Source organism: Cavia porcellus, unplaced genomic scaffold, assembly GCF_034190915.1.
Source record: "Cavia porcellus strain 051 isolate PalLab524CR breed Dunkin Hartley unplaced genomic scaffold, mCavPor4.1 scaffold_14, whole genome shotgun sequence".
Classification (NCBI taxonomy): domain Eukaryota; kingdom Metazoa; phylum Chordata; class Mammalia; order Rodentia; family Caviidae; genus Cavia; species Cavia porcellus.
The window spans coordinates 11128718-11149528 of NW_026947497.1; the positions used below are offsets into that span (position 1 = coordinate 11128718).

General features: G+C 50.1%; 1 protein-coding gene across 2 annotated transcripts in view; it reads left to right on the forward strand.

The window, feature by feature from the left end:
* The window catches only part of LOC100715877 (centromere-associated protein E), a 50981-nt gene extending 32984 nt beyond the window's left edge, over positions 1 to 17997 (forward strand). The window contains exons 35-46 of one of the 2 annotated variants that reach the window (XM_013150615.3): positions 644 to 736; positions 2923 to 3033; positions 4462 to 4680; positions 6075 to 6272; positions 7090 to 7293; positions 9438 to 9656; positions 11813 to 11998; positions 13108 to 13220; positions 14282 to 14379; positions 15292 to 15475; positions 16328 to 16617; positions 17431 to 17997. In XM_013150615.3, the coding sequence (XP_013006069.1) occupies positions 644 to 736; positions 2923 to 3033; positions 4462 to 4680; positions 6075 to 6272; positions 7090 to 7293; positions 9438 to 9656; positions 11813 to 11998; positions 13108 to 13220; positions 14282 to 14379; positions 15292 to 15475; positions 16328 to 16617; positions 17431 to 17519 (2004 nt within the window). In that variant the 3' untranslated portion in view covers positions 17520 to 17997. The remainder of the gene's footprint in view (positions 1 to 643; positions 737 to 2922; positions 3034 to 4461; positions 4681 to 6074; positions 6273 to 7089; positions 7294 to 9437; positions 9657 to 11812; positions 11999 to 13107; positions 13221 to 14281; positions 14380 to 15291; positions 15476 to 16327; positions 16618 to 17430) is intronic. The other variant, XM_063260631.1, reaches the window with a different exon arrangement.
* Positions 17998 to 20811: the final 2814 nt, after the last annotated feature.

Genomic DNA, 20811 nt, shown 5'->3' on the forward strand with positions numbered 1-20811 from the left:
TGCTGCCAGAGCACGGGCAGGGGCATGGCTGTGCTGGTCAGCAGCCAGGAGAGCTGACCAGGTACTACAAGGTCACCACAGTGCTGGCCCCTAGGAAGGGTGCATGGGAGCATTACAGGTGCTGCAGGGTCCTCCACTCTGGTCCAGGTGATAGTTTATAGGTGTATGCACAGGTCAGGAATAGCTGAGCTCCACGCCTAAGATCAGTGTACTTTCCATTTTCGCTGTGTGTGGATTTATGCAGGGTATCAATGAGAGTAATGTGACATGATGGCTTGGTGCCTCTGGGGATTGAACCCAGAACCTCTGCCATGAGCTACATCCACAGCTCTTTATATTTTCTAAGTCTTGATCTTGCTGAGTTCCTAGGCAGGGCTTGAAGTGACCACCCCGCTGCTTCAGCCTCCCAGAGTGCACCACTGCACCCTGCACAGAAGACTCCAGTTTAAATCTAGAAAGTATTTTTTAACCATCCCTTAAAAAACCAAAGCTGTGTCAGTGAGTGTGGTGGGGTACACCTGTCATCCCAGTGTGGGGGCTGAGGCAGGAGGATCAGGTTGGAGACCAGCTTGAACTGTGTGGGGAGACACTGTCTCAGAAAACAAGGCTGTATCCTAACAGATTATTTTATGGTTTCCTGAAGATTAGAAAACTGCAGAATGAGAATGAACGTCTACTCTCTAAATTAAAAGAAGTCAGTGAGACACAAAAAGAGCTCAAGGACCAGAGTGTAATGGTGAGTAAAATGGAAATGGAAAATTTAAATTTGAGTCAGAAAGTTCATAAGTGGCTGAAAGAAATAAAATCCATGGCAAAAAAAAGAGATTTCCTAAAGAGCAGGAGGAGGCCCCACTGCTGCCAGAGACCGCTCAGGGAGCCGCAGCCAGAGTGAGCTGTGCGCCATCCTGCTGCCTGGTCAGCGTTCATCCGTGCTGCACTTCCTGCCCTGAGGACACGTGGCCATACAACCACAACCTCGGGAAGCCATTCATCAGGGTCCTTTAAAAAGTTCCCGCAGTGCACGTGGGGTGCACGAGCTCTTCTTCCAGGCCTGTGTCCTCCTGACACAAGCACACATCTGGGAGTGTGCAGCAGTGTCGCCTGCGAGGGGTGAGGTGACTGATGTCGAGAGGCTGCCCCCATGTCCACCACAGGGGCCCTGGCTCTGTATCCCCCACATTTCTCTAGTAAAGGATCTGGAAACACAACAGGAACTCAAAATTGCTCATAAGCATTTGAGAGAACAGCAAGAAGCTATTGGGAAATTCAGAGAGAGACTTTCAGAAATCACAATTTACATTTCAAATACAAAGAAGTTTAAAAACTTTGAGATTTCAGAGTATTTCAAAATTTCAGGTTTTTGAATTAGGGATTGTCAACCAGTAAAATCTTCAAATATTCCAAAACCAAAAAACTAAACGGAAAGCACTCATTTCAGATAAGGGAAACTCAGCCTGTGTACATGTACGAATGGAACACAGACGCTTTCCCTTCCTTTGCATTCTGATTGTTTGGTAATTATCTTATATCCAAGAACTTCAGCAAAAGTGATGCAGCTTCTTAAGGTAAAAGAAGATGTCAGTAAAAGTCTAAAAAATTGAATGAACTGGAACACTTCGGGCAGCAGTTTGAGGCCCACACTGTGTCTGTGCCAAGTATGGATGGGGATAACTTGGCCTTTGACTATGCAACTTTATGAAAGCCTAGAAGTCAGGAAGGGAGCAGCCAGCTCTGGAGGCTGAAAGAGTCTCCCAAAAGGGTCGCAGGCCAGTTTAGGGCAACCGGGAGGAAGTGGTAGCTAGCACGAGCTCAGGGCCTTTCCCCTGCTGTGAACTGTCTGTAAGAATCCAGCTTTTTGGAAAAAAGAACCAATATGGGGTATTCTGTTGTTTTCTGGAAATTTCTATGACCAGTAAAGGTTAATGGGAAAGTTTATACTGAATTTTACAAAATAGGAAACATATTTTTTAAAGAGATGCAAAAAACCTTCCCAGAAAATGTCAATTTTTTATCTTTAAGAAAAATTATAATAAAAACAGCCTGTTTTCCTTTATATAATTTCTTTAATATAATTTCTAAAGTGTTTCAAAACAAGAATTAGTATTTCTATAAAGGAGATATTAAAAGATTAGATTCATCATCAAGGATTAAAGCCCTGATTTGTATACCTCTACTGATAGAGTTGTAGAAATGGGCTCTTACTGCCAAAGCAGTTGGAATGGAAAAGGCAAGAAGAATAGAGAAGTTTTTCTAGGCTGACGTTATGGGGAGTCAGAATAATACAGCATAAAAGGCCTAATCAAATCCTCTAAGAAGCAGCAATTAAAACAAATAGTTGTATGCAGTCTTTAAAAAAAAAACTATTTCCGTAATTTAATAAAACAAGTGAAAAAGAGTATCATTTACAGTCTCATCAAAACACGATTGACAGTCATCCTTATGTGGGCCCTAACTAAACTGATGCAGAGATTTAATTCCAGAAGTAGTTACTGAAGGTTTAGGCATCCTTCATGTAGCCGAGAGGATCGGTGACACCGGGAGGAGAAAGTGGGTTTTTCCTTCTGTACTTGTTAAAGAGAAATGCAGGCTATGAAGAAGATGTTTCCATTGCAAGGTGCTGGGAAGGCCGTGTCACTAGGCTCGGGTCATGAGCAGTGCAGGTGGTTTTGCTAGTGTTTTTAGCTGGTGGGAATAATTGTAATGCAGAGACTGGGAAGAGCAGGAAGCAGAAATCTATCTGAAACCAAATTTGCAGCCATAGAGACCAAGTTCCGTGTCCCCCTTTTTCCCCGCCGTGAGTAGGGGTCACCATGCTGAGGTCACCTCCTGAGGGTGCAGCATTGGCGGCACTGCTGCATGTGACGCACGTGCACCCCAGGCGTTCTCCGTGAGGGGGCTGAGCCTGTCTGTTTCTTTGCACAGGACTGCCGGCCCTGCCGCCCACGGGAGGCCATGAGCGCTGGAAGGAGGTCACCGCGTGGAGCAGTGCAGCATCTCCCAGGCAACCTGAGGGAAAAGGGCCTCCGGATAGGAGTAAGTGTCCCTATCCCCTGTGGGCCTGCTGCACCCGGCAGGGGCTTCCTGGGCCTGGCATGGACCCTCTGCAGGGGCAGCGGCCACACGCTGTTTCCCCCTGCATCGCATGTGGAAGGGACATGTGTGCACATGCGTGTGCCAATGTGCAGGCACAGAAGGGGAGCACAGGGCTGAGAAGCCTCCAGCACAGGGACAGCAGCGTACATCCCTGAAGGCCCAGGGGATGGTGCAACACAGCTGCCCCAGGCAGAGCTGTGTAGATGGGGAGCCCCGTGCACAGCTGGCTCCAGGCTGCCCCTTCCATGTCTGGAGCCTGAGGAGCAGAGGCCAGTGAGAGCCAGGCCCACGGTCTCAAGGAATGGGGCCCGGCAGGACTTGGCATTTCCTCTGGGCAAGAGGAGAGCTCGGGATCATGTTGCTTAGCATTGGAGCTAAATGTGGGCCTGTGAGGTGACTGCGGCTCTTGACCTGGACAGGTCCACCCCTGTCCTCGGGAGCACTGCCTGGGTCCACACCAGGTGCCGCCAGGTGCCGCCCCGGCTCTCCGGAGAGAGGCTGTGGTGCTGCACTTGTGAAAGAAACCAAGGCAAGAGAGGAAGACTGGTGTGGCCAGCAGTGGCAAGGCTGGCACAGTGACTGAACAAGAATTTGATTCTGCCAGGTCTAATGTAGAAGTTGTACGTTCTTTCCAGTATAACTTTATTTCCTTCAGTTACAGTGTCTGTGTCGGTGCTGCAGATTATACATGCATACACAAGTGGTTCGTCTCTTTCAGCTGATCCCCTAGAAAGTCATGGCAGATGGTCATATGGTAGCTGAGCAAAAGGCTCGGTGACTTCCCGAGTCAGAAGGGTCCAGAGCCCCAGCTTTGGGAAAGGTTAGAAAGCAGAGGCTCATCAGATCCTGAGCCTGTAGGTGTCTTTCTTAAGGCGGCCGAGAGGCAGGAAACTTTGCGTCCTTACCGCCTCTGCTATGTCACACTGCCTTTCACAACCTGTAGCCCACACGGAGCCGTGAGCTCCAGAAGATGCTAGATCGAGTTCTCTCAGGTTTCCCTCCAGACTTGGCTGATCCTCATTCAGATCCCGAAGGCTCAATGTGACAGTGTGATGACGGGGTTGTGGGGCTAGGACTGTGACTCGGTGGTAACAGCACCCACCCTGGCATGCACTTGGCCCTGGGTTTCCTCCCCAGTACCTTTAAAATAATGGTGACAGTATTGTCTCCCTTTCTTCACTGTAAATTGCCTGTATTATCTTAGCTCCCCCAATGTATTATTTCTGTAGCTCCAAATTAATAAGTTTCTTTTTGTTAACATAAAGGTCTTTGTGTTTCCTATGGAAAGTGGTACAATGCGAGTTGTGCTGCAGTTTTAGCGATAGAGCTACTTATTGTTCCATTGGATGAATTATAACTTCCCTCTAGGAGCTTCTGAAGAGATACTCAGAGATGGCTACTGAGTACGAGTGCTTGGACGGATTGTGTCTGGACCTGGAGAAGGAACTTGAAATCAAGAAAGAGCTTTCAACTCAAGTAAACTCGAACCTCTGCCGTTTGTTGCCAGAAACCAAACAGTTTCAGAAATTACTGGCTACCAACCTGAACCGTTCCATGGAATTCCACAGGGTCCTGTGTGGACTGAAGGTAGCACTGGTTTTTAGTATTGTGCATGTAAACCCAGCTGGGAACTCCAGGCACAGCTCTGGGTGTGCTGAAGTATCCCTCAAGGACTTGTCATTTGCTGTGTAGAATCCTTAGCACATGTCAGGGGCACACAGAGCCTGAAAGGCTACATGCAGGATTCTTGGTACAGCTAGTAGCCACTCATATGACCAAGCCCAGCTTTGCCCAGAGGCCAGACCCCGGATCAGAGGGCTCATGAGGCCAAGCTGAGCCCTCTCCCAGACATCTCGGACTCTGGCAGGTGATGCCTGGAACACAGGCACAGATACCAGATAGACGGATACTAGTGCATGCAAGCGGTGTGATGTGGCATGCGTTGGGAGTCATAGGAAAGAAGGCTGCGGTGGAGGCTGACCTCAGGCAGCAGAGTTGGGGCTGATTTTGTAGGTGATTGGGAGTGAGGGATAGGTGTGCAGTGGTGGCAGCAGGCAGAGATTGGTGTGCCGGTGGTCACAGAACCGGAGGAGACAGGCAGTGCAGTGTGCTGCTGGAGAGGTTCACAGGCTGAGAGCAGGAGACAGTGAGGAAGCGGCGGCTTCAGGAGCCAGGCTGTGCTGTGATCCTGGAGGGAAGGCAGGCGAGTTTGGATTGAGTCCTGGGATGTGTGGTGGCCAGGTTTGCAGAGGGCGGGTCCCATCAGCCAAGGTGAAGAAGAAAGGAAGAGAAGCAGGGGTGAGACAGAGCTCACGGACTGCGCGTTTGAGACTGTAATCTCCAGGACAAGACAGCTGATCAGAGCAGCCAGGCCAGCCTCCAGCTGTGAGCCTGGGGCTCAGCAGGAGAAAAGTCCTGGCTGAGGTCTAGGACTCTGCAGAGGAGTGGTGGATGCCACAGTGTGTGTGGAGAGTCAGGTCACACAGAAGGCAGTGGGTGGAGAGTGGATGACATTGCTTTAGAGAAGCCCCAGGCCTGGGCTGCAGGTGGGGCAGCTGGGAGGCACAAGGGGAGCAGGCAGAGTGCGCTCCCTGCAGTCTCAGGCAGAACAGTGTCAGCGTGGAGCGTGATGGCCTCCCATGTGACCGTGTGCTTCAGGGTGGCTGTGAAGTTCTTGCCCTCTGATTGCTTCCCACAGACGCAGTCGGTGCTCCAGTCACATCCATGACCACATTGTCTTCATGGTTGTCATCTTGGGCCCAGCATCTGAAGGCAACCAAGCAGGAAGCCTGAGGCTCTGGTGCCTTCTTGTTGTCCAGTCTTGGCAGAAGGAGCAGATGCTGGACACATGTCCCTGCTATCTGCCTGGGACTTGTATGAACAGCAGCTTAGCCCAGAGAGGACAGCGGACTGAGGAGGGCTTGGCCAGGAAGCGACTGCAAGTGTTTCACCCTCCCATATGTTTCCTTTTTCTCTGCAAGTTTTTGCTAATCGATGTGGCGAAGATGAAGGAGGAAGAGCATGAATCCATCAATAAGTTTGAAATGGCTCTCATCGATGAGGTGGAGAAGCAGGATGAGCTGCACATTAAAATGCGACAGCTCTGGCAGGAGGACAGGGGGCCGGCATCAGAATTCAGGCACCACAAGCTGAATGAGCTCATGGATATGCAGATAGAGGTACAGTTTATTTTAAGTGGATTCAATCAGATGTGAGTCCTTTTTATCAACTAGAAAGCCTCCTGTTCACATGTGCAAAGCCATTTTCATTCATCAGAAAGGAAAAGTGAAGGGCCAAGGATTTAGCTCAGCGACATAAGTGCCTGCCTTGCAAGCATGAGGTTGTGAGTTCGATCCCTGGTACCAAAAAAAAAAAAAATTCACAAAGGAACAGTGGTCTGCAGGGTGACAGCTGGGGTTACAGAGTTGGCCCCCAATGGGCAGCTTCCCTTCTGATTGCTCTGGACTCCAGGAAGCAGGTGTAACACGAGCGAGTGGGGACTCAGGAAATTCCAGAGCAAGATTCCATTGAAAGGCTCTGTCTGTTGTTCTGAGAGAAGAGGAATACGTAGAATATAGAAAGCTCTCAAACTACTCGACCCCTTCTACATCTTCTTTTTTGTGCCCTGGGAGGCAGAAAATACTTCTTCGCAGCAGCTCCCAGCTTGACTGCCATGTGCGCAGAAAAGCAGCCTCAGTGACCCTGTGCATGGGGACAGTTAGTCACAGATGCCTGGCCATGACAGAGCTTGCTCTAACAGGCAACACTGAGGCTGTGCCTCTGTCACACAGCAGAGAGTGCCAAGGTGTTCCGATGCAGGTAACAGAAGTTTCAGCTTGGGACTGTGTTTCCTCGTTTGCTTTAAATCATTCTGAAGAATGAGAGTCCTGTAGGTATTTGCCTTTCTGTGATATGTAGGGTGCTGTGTGTCTCAATGGGTACTGAGATTCGAACCTTCCTGGTGGTGAGGCTCTTCAATACCTGTTTTTCACGCAGGAAATTCTCAAAGACTTCTCAGAAAACGACTTCCCCAGCATGAAAATTGAGCTTCAACAAGCACTGAGTGACCAGAAAGAAATGGTTCGGTTTTTGCAAGAGTGGTTGAGGACTCACTTTGACATAGAAAAGCTTAAAAACGGCCTCCAGGAACAGTATGACAGCATTTGCCAAGTGAATAAATTGTATCATAACAAAAAACATGTAAGTATGAATGCTTTGTGCTGCTTCCTCCTCACTGCCTTTTGCTTTAGCTTTTGTGTCTTGTTTGTAGAATGGCTGGATTGTGAGTAGCTTCATTTATTTATATATGCTTTACAAAAACACTGTTCTTCCCGGAATAGGTTGCTCTTAAGCTAATGAAGTACTGTATAAAAACCTGACTTCTAAGGATAGCAGACCCGTGGTGTTTGTAGTTTGGATAAGAGTCCTGCAGGGGTTGTGTCTCTGTAGAAACGCACGCTCTGTCCGTGGCCTGTCTGCTCAGTGTCTCGGCACTGCCTCTCTGCAGGTTTTTTGTGTGAAGAGGTTTTCTGCTGCTTGTCGCTGATGTCTTTCCTAGATCTTGTCTTTGTGGCCATGTCTGAAATGATCGTCAGACCCAAGGTCACCTGCGTTTCTCCTGTGCTGTCTGCTGAGTGTTAGTTTTTGCTTTATATTGAAGCCCAGGATCTGTTTGAAGTCATGCCCTGTATCAGGGTGCGGATCTATTCTCTTTATGGCAGGCCTGTGGTCCGTGTCGGGCGTCACCCCTTTGCTTGTGGGTGGGAACACTGCTGAAACTCTTCCTTCACCCCGTGCTGCCCATGCACCTGTGTCCAACTCAAGCAGCCCAGGATCTGTCTCTGCAAGCCCACCACTCCTGTGGGCCTGCACACAGTTGTTTTGTAGTTCCCGACATCCGAGGCCAGGTGCGCCCTGGCTGGAATTTTTATTATTGTCCCAAGGTGACTGGCCCAGGTGACCTGATTGCTAAGTAGCAACACTGCTCAGGACGAGTGTATTCACTTGCTTTGCTTTTTATCAATGAGTCTGTCTCTTCTGCTTTCTGATGTGCCCTCCTCCTGAGTGTGACTACGGAGGTCCAGTATCAGAAGGTTGCTTCTGTGGTTGACCTGATAGTGGAGGGAGCTGGGTCCAGTCCATAGCCTCCAAGTTGGCTTATTTCGTGTGTTTGAGGACTTCTCTTCTGACACTTTTCATTTCATTCATGAACAAAACATATGGAAATAAGGAATCGTGCTTTTAGATGAAAAGCTGTGAACTGGGTTGCTCATCCTGTCTTGAGAGTGGTCACCTTGTGAACCAATGATTGACTCTCTCCAAGCATAGTCCCCAGTCAACAGAGAAAGGCACAAAGTCAGCCCTTGATGAGGTAACCTCTGTATTGTGGGGTGGTACTGAGGACTCAGCTGTGGTTCGTTAGAAAGCAGGGATCTCCCCCTGTGGGCCTCTTTTGGCACCCTGCAGTAGGAATTGATAACTTTATGTAGTTTAAGGTCAGCAAACCAGAGCCAAAAAGAGTCCAGGGGACTAGGTATATGGCTTAGTGGCACAGTGCCTGGCTGACGTAGAGTCTAGGATGCCAGAAGCAACAAATTAACTGAAGATTGAACCAGGCGCAGTAGCGTGCACCTATAATCCTACTACTCTGGAGGCCAAAGCAGGAAGATTGCAAGTTCAAGGTCAGCTTAACCAGAGCCTGTCCCAAAATAAAATGGCAAAGGGGGCTGGGGATGTCCCTGGGCTCAGTCTGGAGTCCTGCAAGTCCCTGGGCTAGAAGACGTACCAGAAAACCCCAGAATAATGATCCATCAACCACAGGCATTTGTAGCAGGTACATAAAGTAATCTCTACAGAAAGTACAAAGGTAAGAGCAATGTTTTGATGTGGAGAGGATTGATTAAGTGCTTTCCTCTGCACAGAAATACAGTATTTGCATACTAATTACCAAATATCAGCTGAATGATTTCTGTTAAAAGCACAAGGTGTGGGATGAGAAGGAAGTGGGTGATTTCTATGTTTACCAGCTTTGGGTATCGGACATTCCATCCCCAGCCATGGCCCACTTCAGGGCTCAGCCATCACACTTCCTCCTCCTCCTCAAGTGTCAGCTCATGGCTGAGTCACATCACCTGTGCAGACCAGTGAGCCCCGCCCAGCCTTGCCCTGTTTATTCCCGATGTCAGCAGAAAATACCTGGACCTGCATAACAGGACAACCAGCAAGGAATCTGCATGTTCTCTGAAAGTGCCGTTCCAGGGTGTGCTACACAACGAACTTAGCATCTGCCCCTTCCCAGGATCCGTGTGCTTTCTAACGCTGTGATGGTGCTTGCCATTCACTAGGCCATAGTCGATGAGGCACTGATGTTTGACGAAAGAAGTGCTGCCAGATGCACAGAGCTGGAGCAGTACCTGGACTCAGCAAGAGAGGAACGCAGAGCGCTGCTCAGAGGCTGCCAGGTGCTGCCTGCCTCCCCAGGGTCCAGTGTCCAGAGCGAGCCTGTTGCATGGGCCGACAAGAGTCCTCGTGTCCCCCCAGGAGCTGTGCAGCTGGCCATACAGGTACAGTGCGTCCAGCCACATCCTTCAGCATTTAGCTTCGTTGTGGCATTGAAGCAAACATGTGCAGTAAGTGGTGTGTGGGTGTGAGACTGGCTGGGTTTTTACATGTAATTCTGCTGTCCGCTGTTCACTGAAACTAATTTTAAAGGTAGACTACACCCAAGTCTTCCTTTGGTTTGTAAAACATGCAAATTATAGCTGAATTTGAATACCGGATTCATACAATATGGGTTATTAGTACCCTCTAGGTTTTGTAAGTATTCACTATAAAGTCCCAAAGTCACATGGTTTCTATTAAAATGGAGTCTGTGGAAACAGACATTAACTGGAAGAAAATTAGCAGTTGTAGCTTATCTGACCTTTATGCCTTTATTATTGGTGTCTTGGTTACTTTTCTCTCATTGCTCAGAGATAATACCTGGCATCCAAAATAAAGAAAAAAAAAGTTTATTTAGCTTACGGTTTGTGGAGGTTTCAGTCCATACTCAGGTGGTTCCAAGTCAGGATAGTGTGGCAGCTTTGGCAGATTCTAGAAGCAACCAGAGTAAAAAGGCAAAAAAAAGGGAGAAGCAAGTGGCTTTCCTTCCCTTATGTTGTGTGCTGTGTCACCCCAGGGCAGGTGCAGCACTTACACTGCCAATCCCAGCACTAGACAATAAACCAATCACAAACTGTAGATTCAGCCATCTCCACGCTACATGAGGCTTTTGGGGGCCATCCAAACACAAACCATAACAATTGGTTATATTGCAGTCACAAGAAAAACACGAAAGTATAGCAAGTCTGTTGTGCTCATTGACTTGTGTGGAAGGATCCTGTATTACTTGAATAATCCAATGACATCATGAGCTTCCCTTCCACGGGAGCTGGCAAATGTTACCAGCCTGCTGCCCCATTGTGTCAGTACCCAGAATACTGAGTAGGGAACCCGAGAGGAAGCTGTCATTCAGGGATAGTGAACCTTTCAGAGCTTTGGTTGGTAACAAAATAGCTGGCTGTGACACATCTATATAAGTTCGCCACTGTTGGTACAGTGTATCGGTTTTGCCAAAACAAATAAATGGTAATAAAGCCAACCACATGTTTAATCATTAATTACCAATGGACACTGGGAAATCACAGATCCAGTGCTTTGATTTTCAGATCGCTGTATAATTTTATCAGCTGATAGGTATGAGACAGGGCAAAGATGAAACCTCCCTTGCCAAGCAATAGTTCACAGAAGCAGGGGAAATGATATCCTCCCCAACCCAAGAATCACCCCAGCAGATGCACACCCCAAGTGTGCAGAAGAGTGTGGCTCACAAGGGCATTGAGGGGAAAGAGCGAGGGCTTCATGTGTGGTCTGAAGCAGTGGCCTGGGTTCCTGTCTCCCATTAAACCACAGAAATTCTAGGTGGGCCAAAATAAAAACCAACTTATAAGTATGTGCATGTGAATACTATAAGTAGGAAAAAAAAGTTATTGAAGTTTATCCTAAATCAGAAGGTAAATATTCCCAAAACTGGGAATACTGTAAATGTTCATTTGTAGGTGACTAATTAATTAATGATGCTTGCATAAGATGAGATTTCTACCCATGTAAACAAAACCTGTGAGCTCTCTGCAAATGTCAGCAGCAGAAGCCCCATGTTCCGGGATGCTTGGGTATGAACTGGAGGGTGTGGGAAGTGCTCCCCGGATAGGAAGGTTTAGTACTCCCCAACTCAGGGCCTTCAGAGGCTCAGGTGGGAGACTTCATTGTGTACCTTAGAATGTCTCCACATTTGACTCTTTTAATTTCAAAGCTAATTAATAAAAGAAAAGGGAAAGATACGTTGCGTGTGTTCTTTAGAGAGAGTGAGATGTTCCCGATGAGTAGTGCTGCCCTGAGGTGTAAGTGGCTGTCTGCGCTTAGCGCTGTGCTAACCGCTGGATGACGTGACCCCGTGCTCTTTTCATCTGTGTCATTTAAGAATTTGCTAGCAGGTTATGTCAAAGTTTGGCAACTTTTAATCTAAAAATCTCCCAAGAGGGAATATTTCTGTAGATTGATTGTAGGCTTTAATTTTCTGTCCTCTGAAATGCAGCACCGCGTTAAAGGTGACCGTCTTTGTCTCAGCTCCATACTGTGATTCTGACTTCAGCCTGTGCCCTGCATGTGCTTCCTCTAACAGAAAATTCAGGAGCTGCAAACTTCCCTTCGAGAAGCGAAAGAAAGCGCTGTGCATAAGGAAGACAAGATTATACAGATGCAGAAAGAATTTGAACAATCCCGTGACCTCATAGTGAAACTTGAAGCCAAAGTTAATGAATCAAATAAATGCCTTGAAAAATCCAATGAAATGATCCAAGAACTTCAGGTAACTTCAGTCAGTTTATAAATAAAAGTTAATTTTTTCAAAAAAGCTGTTAAAATTGAAAAACAATTTGTTGCTGTGTTGTTGTCTCTTGCTGTAACTTTTCAAAATTCTCACAATGTGGAAATTCGTTATTCAAGCTAAAATAGATGAATGGATAGGGCTGGGGATTTAGCTCAGCGGCATGAGCACCTGCTTGGCAAGTGCAAGGTCATGAGTTCAATCCCTGGTACAAAAAAAAAATTGATGAATGGATAAACATCCTGTGGTACATGCATGTGGTGGAATATTACACAGCACTTAAGAGAAATAAGCTATCAAGGCATGAACATGTATGGAGAATCTTAAGTGCATTTTCTTAAGTGAAAGAGGCCAATCTGGAAACCCTACATACCATACATTTCCCAGTATGTGACATTTTGGGAAAGGCCGAACTAGAGAAAGGGTAAAAGGTTTGGTTGGCATTTGCTAGCAGGTAGGAGGAGAGAGGGTGGTGAGTAGGCAGAGCACAAACTCTGCCCTGCTGTGCTGCCGTCTCTAAGTGACTGGTAGTCTCATGTCTGCAGTGGCCCTCAGCCTGGTGCTTGGTGTTAGTAATCAGGGAAAGACGGCTGTGTGTGAGAAGCCATGTTTGCCTCTGATGTTTTCTGTAGAAAGTAAAGTCCACTGATTATTTTAAAGAAAATCTGACAGGTGACTATGTACATAGTTCTCTGAGAAGAACCAGATACGTCTTTGCCCAACTGAGCCGAGGTCTTTTGGTACCAAATGTCTCCATGGTGCTCTGGGACCTGGGTGCGGTTGCAGGTGATGCCCCGTCGCTGCCTGACAAGCTGTCTCCCGTGCCTGGCTCAGCCTTCTCCACCTCTCTCATCCGTCTTTCTGTTCTGCTAGTGGGCCACTTGTTTTCATTGGAAAGAAGCATTGGTCTAAAGAAATAAAAATTATGTCTTCCAGTACTAGCTCACACATACTTTGCTTAAATGTCGCCTTTCTGTTGGGTTAGAGCAAACGCTTCTCTGGGTTTTGATCCCTGTTAGAGCCAAGGCAGCTGATGACTCTTGGAAAATAGAGAAACTGAGACTGATCACTCTTCTGTCTGTAATACTTAGGACAAAGCCGCTCTAGGAGCTAAGCCATACAAGCACGAGATTGAAGTTCTGAAGACGGAGCTGGTGAAATCAGACCTGGATAAGAAGAAAATTGCCAAGGAATTTGAGAAGGAGTATGTCCTTGTTCAGTCTTTAAGTAACTTAAAAGTGACCTTTTCTTGATGCTCAGAACCTGGGGGAATGCACACTTGTGTTTGGTTAGGATTTGACCCAGGTCTCCGTTGGTCTCTTAATTCACCCTCTTCCTGTTGCATTTGTGGAAAGATAACATGTCTTGGCATCCAGGGCCCCAGAACATACCCTCTTCTGTTGACTGACCTCTGTTTTCTGGTTTAAATTCCAGCAGGCCCAGAATTCTTTGTGCTCTAACATAATGGATAGACTTTTCAGCAGGGAGTCCAGAAACTGAAGTGGCCGCTCCCTCTATTAGGTCCTTACATCATAATCAGTGAAAGGACAGGTCTAGATTCCCTAAATCTTCCTGAAGATATCTTTTGGATCCGGATACTTCTTAATGTTGAATAAGTGTCTACTAACGCCCTCTAATTCTGCCTGAGGGTAGCACTCTGAGTCCTCATGCTTCTAACCAGCTTTCTTTGATAAGAACTATGGTTTCAGTAAAAGTTACACTGCCAAGTTCCTAATTGTAAAACCCATTTAATTTAACATACTCCGCAGATATTTTCAGAGAGTGTTAGGATTTGTTTGTTGACTCTGCTGGGAATTGAACCCAGCACCTCGCCTATGCTAGGCAAGAGTTCTAGTACTGAGTTACATCTTCAGCCCCTTATAATTTTTATTTTGAGAGTCTCACTATGGTCCCCAGGCTGGCCTCAAACTTGAGATTCTCATGCCTTAGCCTCTTATTTAAGTAGCTGGGAATAGAGGTACTTAGCACTACGCCCAAGTGCTTTCATACCAGTGAAGAAAGGCAGAAAGTCATAATTTATCAGGGTGAACTAACAATTCAGGGACTGTCTCCCCGGGGAACAGAAGTCCACCCGAACTTGACCTTGCCCACCTCACGTTAGACCCCACCTTGGGGTGGGAGAGGGAGAGGCTGGGCCACCTGCTAGCGCTGTGGGGTGCTCCAAGCGGGGCACCTTCTCCACAGTCCGGCTGCATGGAAAGTGGTTGCTGGGCTTTTGCACACTTTCATCATTGTTCTTGTCAGCATTGCTTCTGCCAGAGCCCTCGTGGATCATCAGAAAGAAGTCATCCGGCAGCTAAGAGAAAACCTCAGGAGGAACCAGCAGGCACACGAGACCTCACGTGAGTCCCCAGCTCCCCAGCGCTGCCCTGGTCAGACTGGCTCCACTTCCTCCTCAGCGTGGCTCCCCGCTGTGCTGTCCATAGATCCTTGCGGGGCCACATTGGTAGGGCTTCCTGGGCTCTGTAATTGCTAAGCTGGGGCCCAGCACAGGTCGGGGCTTGACGTTCCCGGGCGTCTTCCAGGACTGTAGTGCTGTCAGCCCATCTGGAAAACTCCTAAGAGTTTTCTTCCAGGAGAAAGGCAGGTGAAGATTGTCCCTATGTGGGGTCAGGACTTTAATCTCGATTGGTGTGCAAACTGGAGTTCCCTTATCAGAAGTACTTAAGGTTTTGGATTTTTCCAGACTCTGAAATATTTGCACAAACATAAGGCAATGTCTTAGGCCTGGCACCTAAGTCTGAACACAAATCGATAGATTTGTGTTTCTTAGGCCCCTCATTGACATGACTGGAAGGTCAATTTACAGTGTTTCTAATAATTCTGTGCACAGAACCCAGTTTGTGTAGTGGCCACCAGAGAGCAGAGCAGCTCCCGTGGGGATGTCTAGGACATAGTCCCAGCTATCCATGTTGTGGGACCGAGGCAGGGCTCTGAGCACTGCTTGTGGGTGCACCCCCATCTGTGTGGAGCACTTGCTGGCTTTGGCCGATGGGGCATCCAGTGTGGGTGCAGCCCTCAGGTGTCCCGTATGCTGGGGTGGACCCCCAGGTTGTTTCCACCAGCCCCCAAGGAACACAGAAGCCAACTCTGGGGTCCACTGCCATGGCTTCAGGTCCTTGGGAGCTACAGCTGGGTGGAATGTGCTGAGGAGGAGTCTCCAGGCAACTTCCAGGAAGGGATGGAACATGGTTGCCATGGTGACTCGACCTGGGGGAAGAGTGGAATCACCAGCTGGTGTGCTTATCCTGCAGTGGTCCTAGAGCCCGGGCCTGACCCGCCTCGCCAAAAGCCCCTGACCTGCGGCGGGGGCAGTGGCATCGTGCAGAACACTACGGTGCTCATCCTGAAGAGCGAGTTCCTGCGGCTGCAGAAGGAGCTGGCGTCGCTGACGCAGCAAAATGAGCAGCTGATGCAGCAGAAGAGCGAGCTGCTGAGGTGAGCGTCGGGCCTGGTGTCTCTTTATCAGGAAGATGCCCGCAGTCCAGCCTGCGGGCATGCCTGTCACCAGGCCGCTGTGGGAAGCAGAGTGCGGAGGGGCTGACAGCCCTGCCCCTGGCTGTGACTTGGGGAGGAGAGCTGGAGGTCCGGCTGCTTCTCCCAGGGGATATCAGGGGCCCCGTGCCGGTGCCAGGGCCACTGCTGAGACACTGGAAGAGGGCAGGGCATAAAGTCTCACAGGGGCACAGCGCCTCCCAGGAGCCTCTGCGCACAGGCACAGCCTTCAGAAGGATGTGAAAGAGGACCAAAGTCCGGGAGGGAGGCAAAGATCAAAAAGGGAAATCAGAAGGGATCCAGAAGCCAGGGAGGGGGAGCACGGAGGCTGGGAGACTGTCCTGTTTATTAATAAAGGTTCTGACCAAGCCAGACAGAAGGCTGCCGAGCAAGTTCTCACAGCACAGGGGCCACCTGGCTGCTGCCGACTCCTGTGAAAACCTGTCATTTTACTTCAGAGTTTTGTTCAAAATTCTGTGATCACAAAGTCTTAGTTCAGCTCTTCAAATTATATAGACACTGAAAGCTTTAGGCTGGCGAGGCCTGGTGGCTCACACCTGCAGTCCCGGCACTCGGGAGGCTGAGGCAGGAGGATCAGTGGTTCAGAGCCTAACCCAGCCGGCATTATAAGCTGCGGTAAAAACAATAACAAGCAAGAACATTAGATTGCAATGTCAATGTGATAAAACAGTAGAGTTTATCCTGCGTGCATTTTACCACGCTTTTTCCCCACCTGGGCTGCGCTGCAGGGACTGAGTGGTCTGAGTGTCCCATTTTTGTTTCCTTTCCCTTAAGCAATAACCAGCAACTTTCCAAGGAGGTCAGCACTTGGAAGGAGAGGAGCCTCCGAAGAGAGCCTCATGGGGAAGTCACCTGCCAGCCAGTTCTGAGGTCCCCTGCTCGGGTGCCTGGGGACACCCCTCAGAAGCAGCAGGACATCCTTGCTCCACGGGGGGAGCGTAACGTGCAGGACCCTGTGCCGAAGGATTCGCCCAAGTCTCGGTTTTTTGACCCCCGCTCCAAGTCCTTTGTGACCCCTCGTCCAGTTCGCTACTTTGACAACTCCGGCCTGGGCCTTTGCCCAGGTAAGAAGAGGGACTGGTTGCCTGGGATCCAGGCGACCCTGGAGACTCCTGAGTTTTGGGGCTGGAACTGTGTGGCTGCCGGGCTACACTGCCTGCTCTCCAGGCCGCAGCACCTGGCATGGCTGCCTTTCCCCATGCTAAGTCTTCATTCTGCCCCTGCAGCCCTGTGCTTCCCCAGGGAGACAGGCAGCATAGTCAGGGACTCAGGGCCCCTGCTCCCTGCACAGACTGCTCTGTGAGGGCTTCTGGGCAGCGTGCGCCTGAGTCTGCTGTGCACAGTGAGCCATTGCCAGGGCCTCCGTCCTGGGGCCTGCTCACCTCCTCAGCCAACAGCAGAGCTTGCTGCTCCCGCTGCGTCTCGGGCTAGGCCCATGATGTGGTTCTGCCCTGCGGAGCTCGCAGCTGCAGCCAACAGGTCAGGGCTGGGTGCTGGGGTGCACGTGGTCCCTGGTGTGTGCCTGTCGCAGGGAATGGAGGCATCGGGTGAGCGCAGGCTGAGCCGTGTTCTGGGGGGGTGTAGGATGGGTCTGGGGTGCGCACCCTCCTGCAGGTCAGCATCAGTGTGCGGAAGGAAGCAAGCTCTAGCGGTGCAGAGGCTGTGGGTCAGGACTGAGTCCGCCAAGCTGACCCTGAGCGGTTCCCGGGGCGAGCGTCCAGCGAGGGCAGGGAGGGGCTGCAGGCAGATAGGTGGGGCGGCCTCCCCAGGACCAGTGCGTCTCTGGGGGGGGGAAGGGGGCCCTGGCTCTGCCTTGACATCCCCACCTCCCCACAGGCCTTCACAGCTCTCCTTTTGGTTTTTCTTTGCTTTCTCAGTGGAGCAAGCATCAGACACAGAGAACACGGACCCCAGGTTACCGCCCAGCACCTCCCTGAGGGATGCGCCCGAGTGCAGGATGCAGTAGGGCCCGCGGCCTGCATGCCGGCTGCCTGGGAACAGGGCTCTCGACCTGCTGTGTCCTCCTCATGCCACGTCAGCGGGCCGCACGAGCTCCGGTCCACCTTCACCCGGCCGCCGCCACTGGAAGATGAAGGAACAGGAGTAATGGAGATTGGTGACAGCAAGACCTCACGTGTGACGCTTTTAAATGTTGACTTATTTATTTATGTGTTGTAAAGAATGAAGACACTGGGGCTGGGGATTTAACTCGGCGGCATAAGCAGCTCCTGGCAAGTGCAAGGTCATGAGTTCAGTGTGTCGTGTCCCCTTCACCACCCCCCCCCCGCCATTGAAAACAAAGAAGTCACTGAGGGGAATCTCAGTCTGTCAGTGTGGGCACAGTATCCACAGCTGTGTTACTCACACGTTATTTGGGAATGAACAAAATTATAAACCCCTTGTGAGCACTTGCACACTGAATAAACATGTACTTCTGGATCGCAGTTGCAGCAACGTGAATGGTTTCTTGGTGGATCTCATCCTCTGCTCTCACTGGCGCTCAGGAGGTCGCTGTGAATGCTCGACTCGCCTTCTGGATGTCAGTTCTCTCGAGGCAGCAGGGGCTGTGTCAGCCAGACATCTTGGGTTTTAACCCTGCTTTCTTGGGCAGCCCCTCACCCTGGAGCAGGTTTGGTTCATGGAAACAGTTTCTGTTAAGGCCCAGCAGCAGGCAAAGGACGCCCTGTGCAAATGTCGCAGGGGCGTCACACCAAATCCGAGGGCCTATAGGCCATTCACCATAGGGTTCCCAACACCCCCTTCTTCCGACACCCCAGGCGCCCCAGGGTCCATCAACTCACCTGCCCCAGGGAGCAGAGCTCCCGTGCTCCTGGGCCCACTCACAGCAGCAGCAAAATGGGCTGGCATCACACAAGGTCAGATGCAAACACAGGACCTGAGCCCAGATGCTGAAGCCACAGTGCACAAGAGACTTCAGTAAGGAAAGAGCTGGGCACGTGCAGAAACGTAAGTGAGGGTTAAACATGGAGAAGCCAACCCTCAACACCAAGAGTAACAATGTCTCTGACACTGTGGTCAGCACCATCCTCACCCACAAGTGTTGAGCAGGTGTTCTGCGAAGTCTGCTAAGGGGAATTCCCTCCTCCCACCCTCAGATGGGAATCCACAGAGGTCTGGAGATGGGCGAAGAGCTAGCTCCCTTAGTGGGGAGACGTGGGCTTGCCCAGGTATTCCCACCTCTCTTTAATTCCTGACCTCTTTGCATGCTGAGAATCCCTTAGCTCCAAGTGATAGAAAAACCCTGAAAACCAGTCCCCAGGAAAGCTTATTTAAGATAGTTATGTCCAGCGCAGTGTGTGGAACAGACAAAGGACCTGCTGTCAGAGCCATTGAGCTCTTCAGATAGCTAACACATGGGTATCTTTGATTATTGGATTCTGTTGCTCTGTTTCTGTCTCAGTCTCCACACACACACACAGATACCCCATGTAGAGATGAATACTGAGAAGAAACATAAAGCCGGGTTAGGAGAGGAGAGGAGAGGAGAGTGGGATGCAGGAGGTAGATATGGTGGGGTCGGAGTGCTGGTTTCTTACAAACAACCTTCTCTGGGAGGCAGCAGACATGACAGAATAAACATGTAGGTAAAATAACCCATGATGACAGGGCCATTTTTTGTGGAATGCTGGAGAATGGCCTGGGGTGGTGCTCCTTTGGGTGAGATCTACAGCTCGGAGGAAGCCAGCTTGGGGGATAAAGGGCAGAGCTGAGCACACAGCGGGACAGCTGAGGCACAGACCCCCAGGCTCATGCAGTGGTCCTGCTCCTGAGGCAGTGGGCCGGGTCCTGGAGGCTGTCCTGAGGCATCTCCAATCGTGGGGAAGGGGAGGCTCGTGAAGGATTCCCAGGATACAAAACAAGGGAATCAGAAGGGATCCATGAATTCCTTCAGGTAAGTCCTTTCTGCTATCTGACTGTGAAGTCAAGATTCCTGTCCCCCTGCCCACCCTCCTGCCTGCCCTGTGCCTGCAGGCTGCCTGCAGCCTGTAACTCTCCCTGGAGGCCCCCCTGCCTCCTGTGCCCCCATCATTGTTATTGGCCAGGCTCAGCAGCCAGCAGACGCCTCACTTTCCTCACCCACCATGATGTCTGGGGTACTGCAAACCCAAGGCCCCTAGCGACCAAGTCCTGCTCCCCAGCTGTGCGGACCGCAGCAGCTTGCGGTCTCGGGTGAGGCTTCTGTCTCGTACCCAGGCTACAGGCTCAATGCCATCTTCCCAGCTCCTGCTCTCTCCAAGTCAGTGGTCAGTGTCTCTAAATTACTCTGGGGCCGCCTCGAGACTCCTTGGAACACGCCTGTCACCTCACCTTCTGCTCCCAAACTCGGTCATTTCTTGTGGAACTCATCAGTGTCCCTCTCACCGCCTGGTGGCCTCTGTGTCCTCAACACAGCAGGGAGTGGTCAGCTCTGGGCCGGTCACCTCTGTCCAGACGCTGCTGTCACCCTGTCACTGTCGCCAGCCTGATTTCTCTCAGGACCTGTCTCTTTCCTTTTGTTCTCTTTCCTTTCCTTTCCCTTTGTTTTCTCTGGAACTGAAATCAGGGCTTCTTAGTGCTTCCCAGCAGCTTCCCCACTGAGCCACACCCTCAGCCTGCCTTGGCTTCTTGTCCCTGTGGCCTGACTCCCCATTGCTGTCTACCCAGGCACACTGGCCCTGTGCAGCTTCCTGAGTCGCAGCCTGGCCCCTTCTCCCTGCTGCGCCTGCCAGGGAGTGGGCTCCACCCAGCTCCTCCATCCCTGGGATCCCGGGCTCTGCACAGATGGCCCTGCTCAGCTCACGCTGCCCGTGTACAGCAGCCATCCTGTCTGCTCCTTCCCTTTCTTTGCTTCTCTTCTTTTCAGACACTTATTTGGAGAGGGCGGACTGAGTTGGAACAAAGATCATTATACATACATTGAGTATTTGTAATTACTGACAGTCCAACTGTGTGCATACTAGTTTCTCTCCAGATTATTAAGCGGAGTGCAGTTTATGGCCCAATGGTGAGTTTTAGCTTTCCAGCTGTGACCTTGCATGCACTGCTTCCGGGTCACGGGCACACTGGCGCTGTGTAGAATAAGGTAACAGGAGGTAGGCTGCGACTTAACCGAAGTAGGCAGGGAAAGAATGAAGATTCAGTGATTTCTCCAGAGGTATGAAATTTCTGGACAGAGTGGCTTAAAATTTGGACACATACTGTGCATTAATAGGTAATTAAAGCATTTATTAACTTTTCCTTACCTGAAATATTCATGT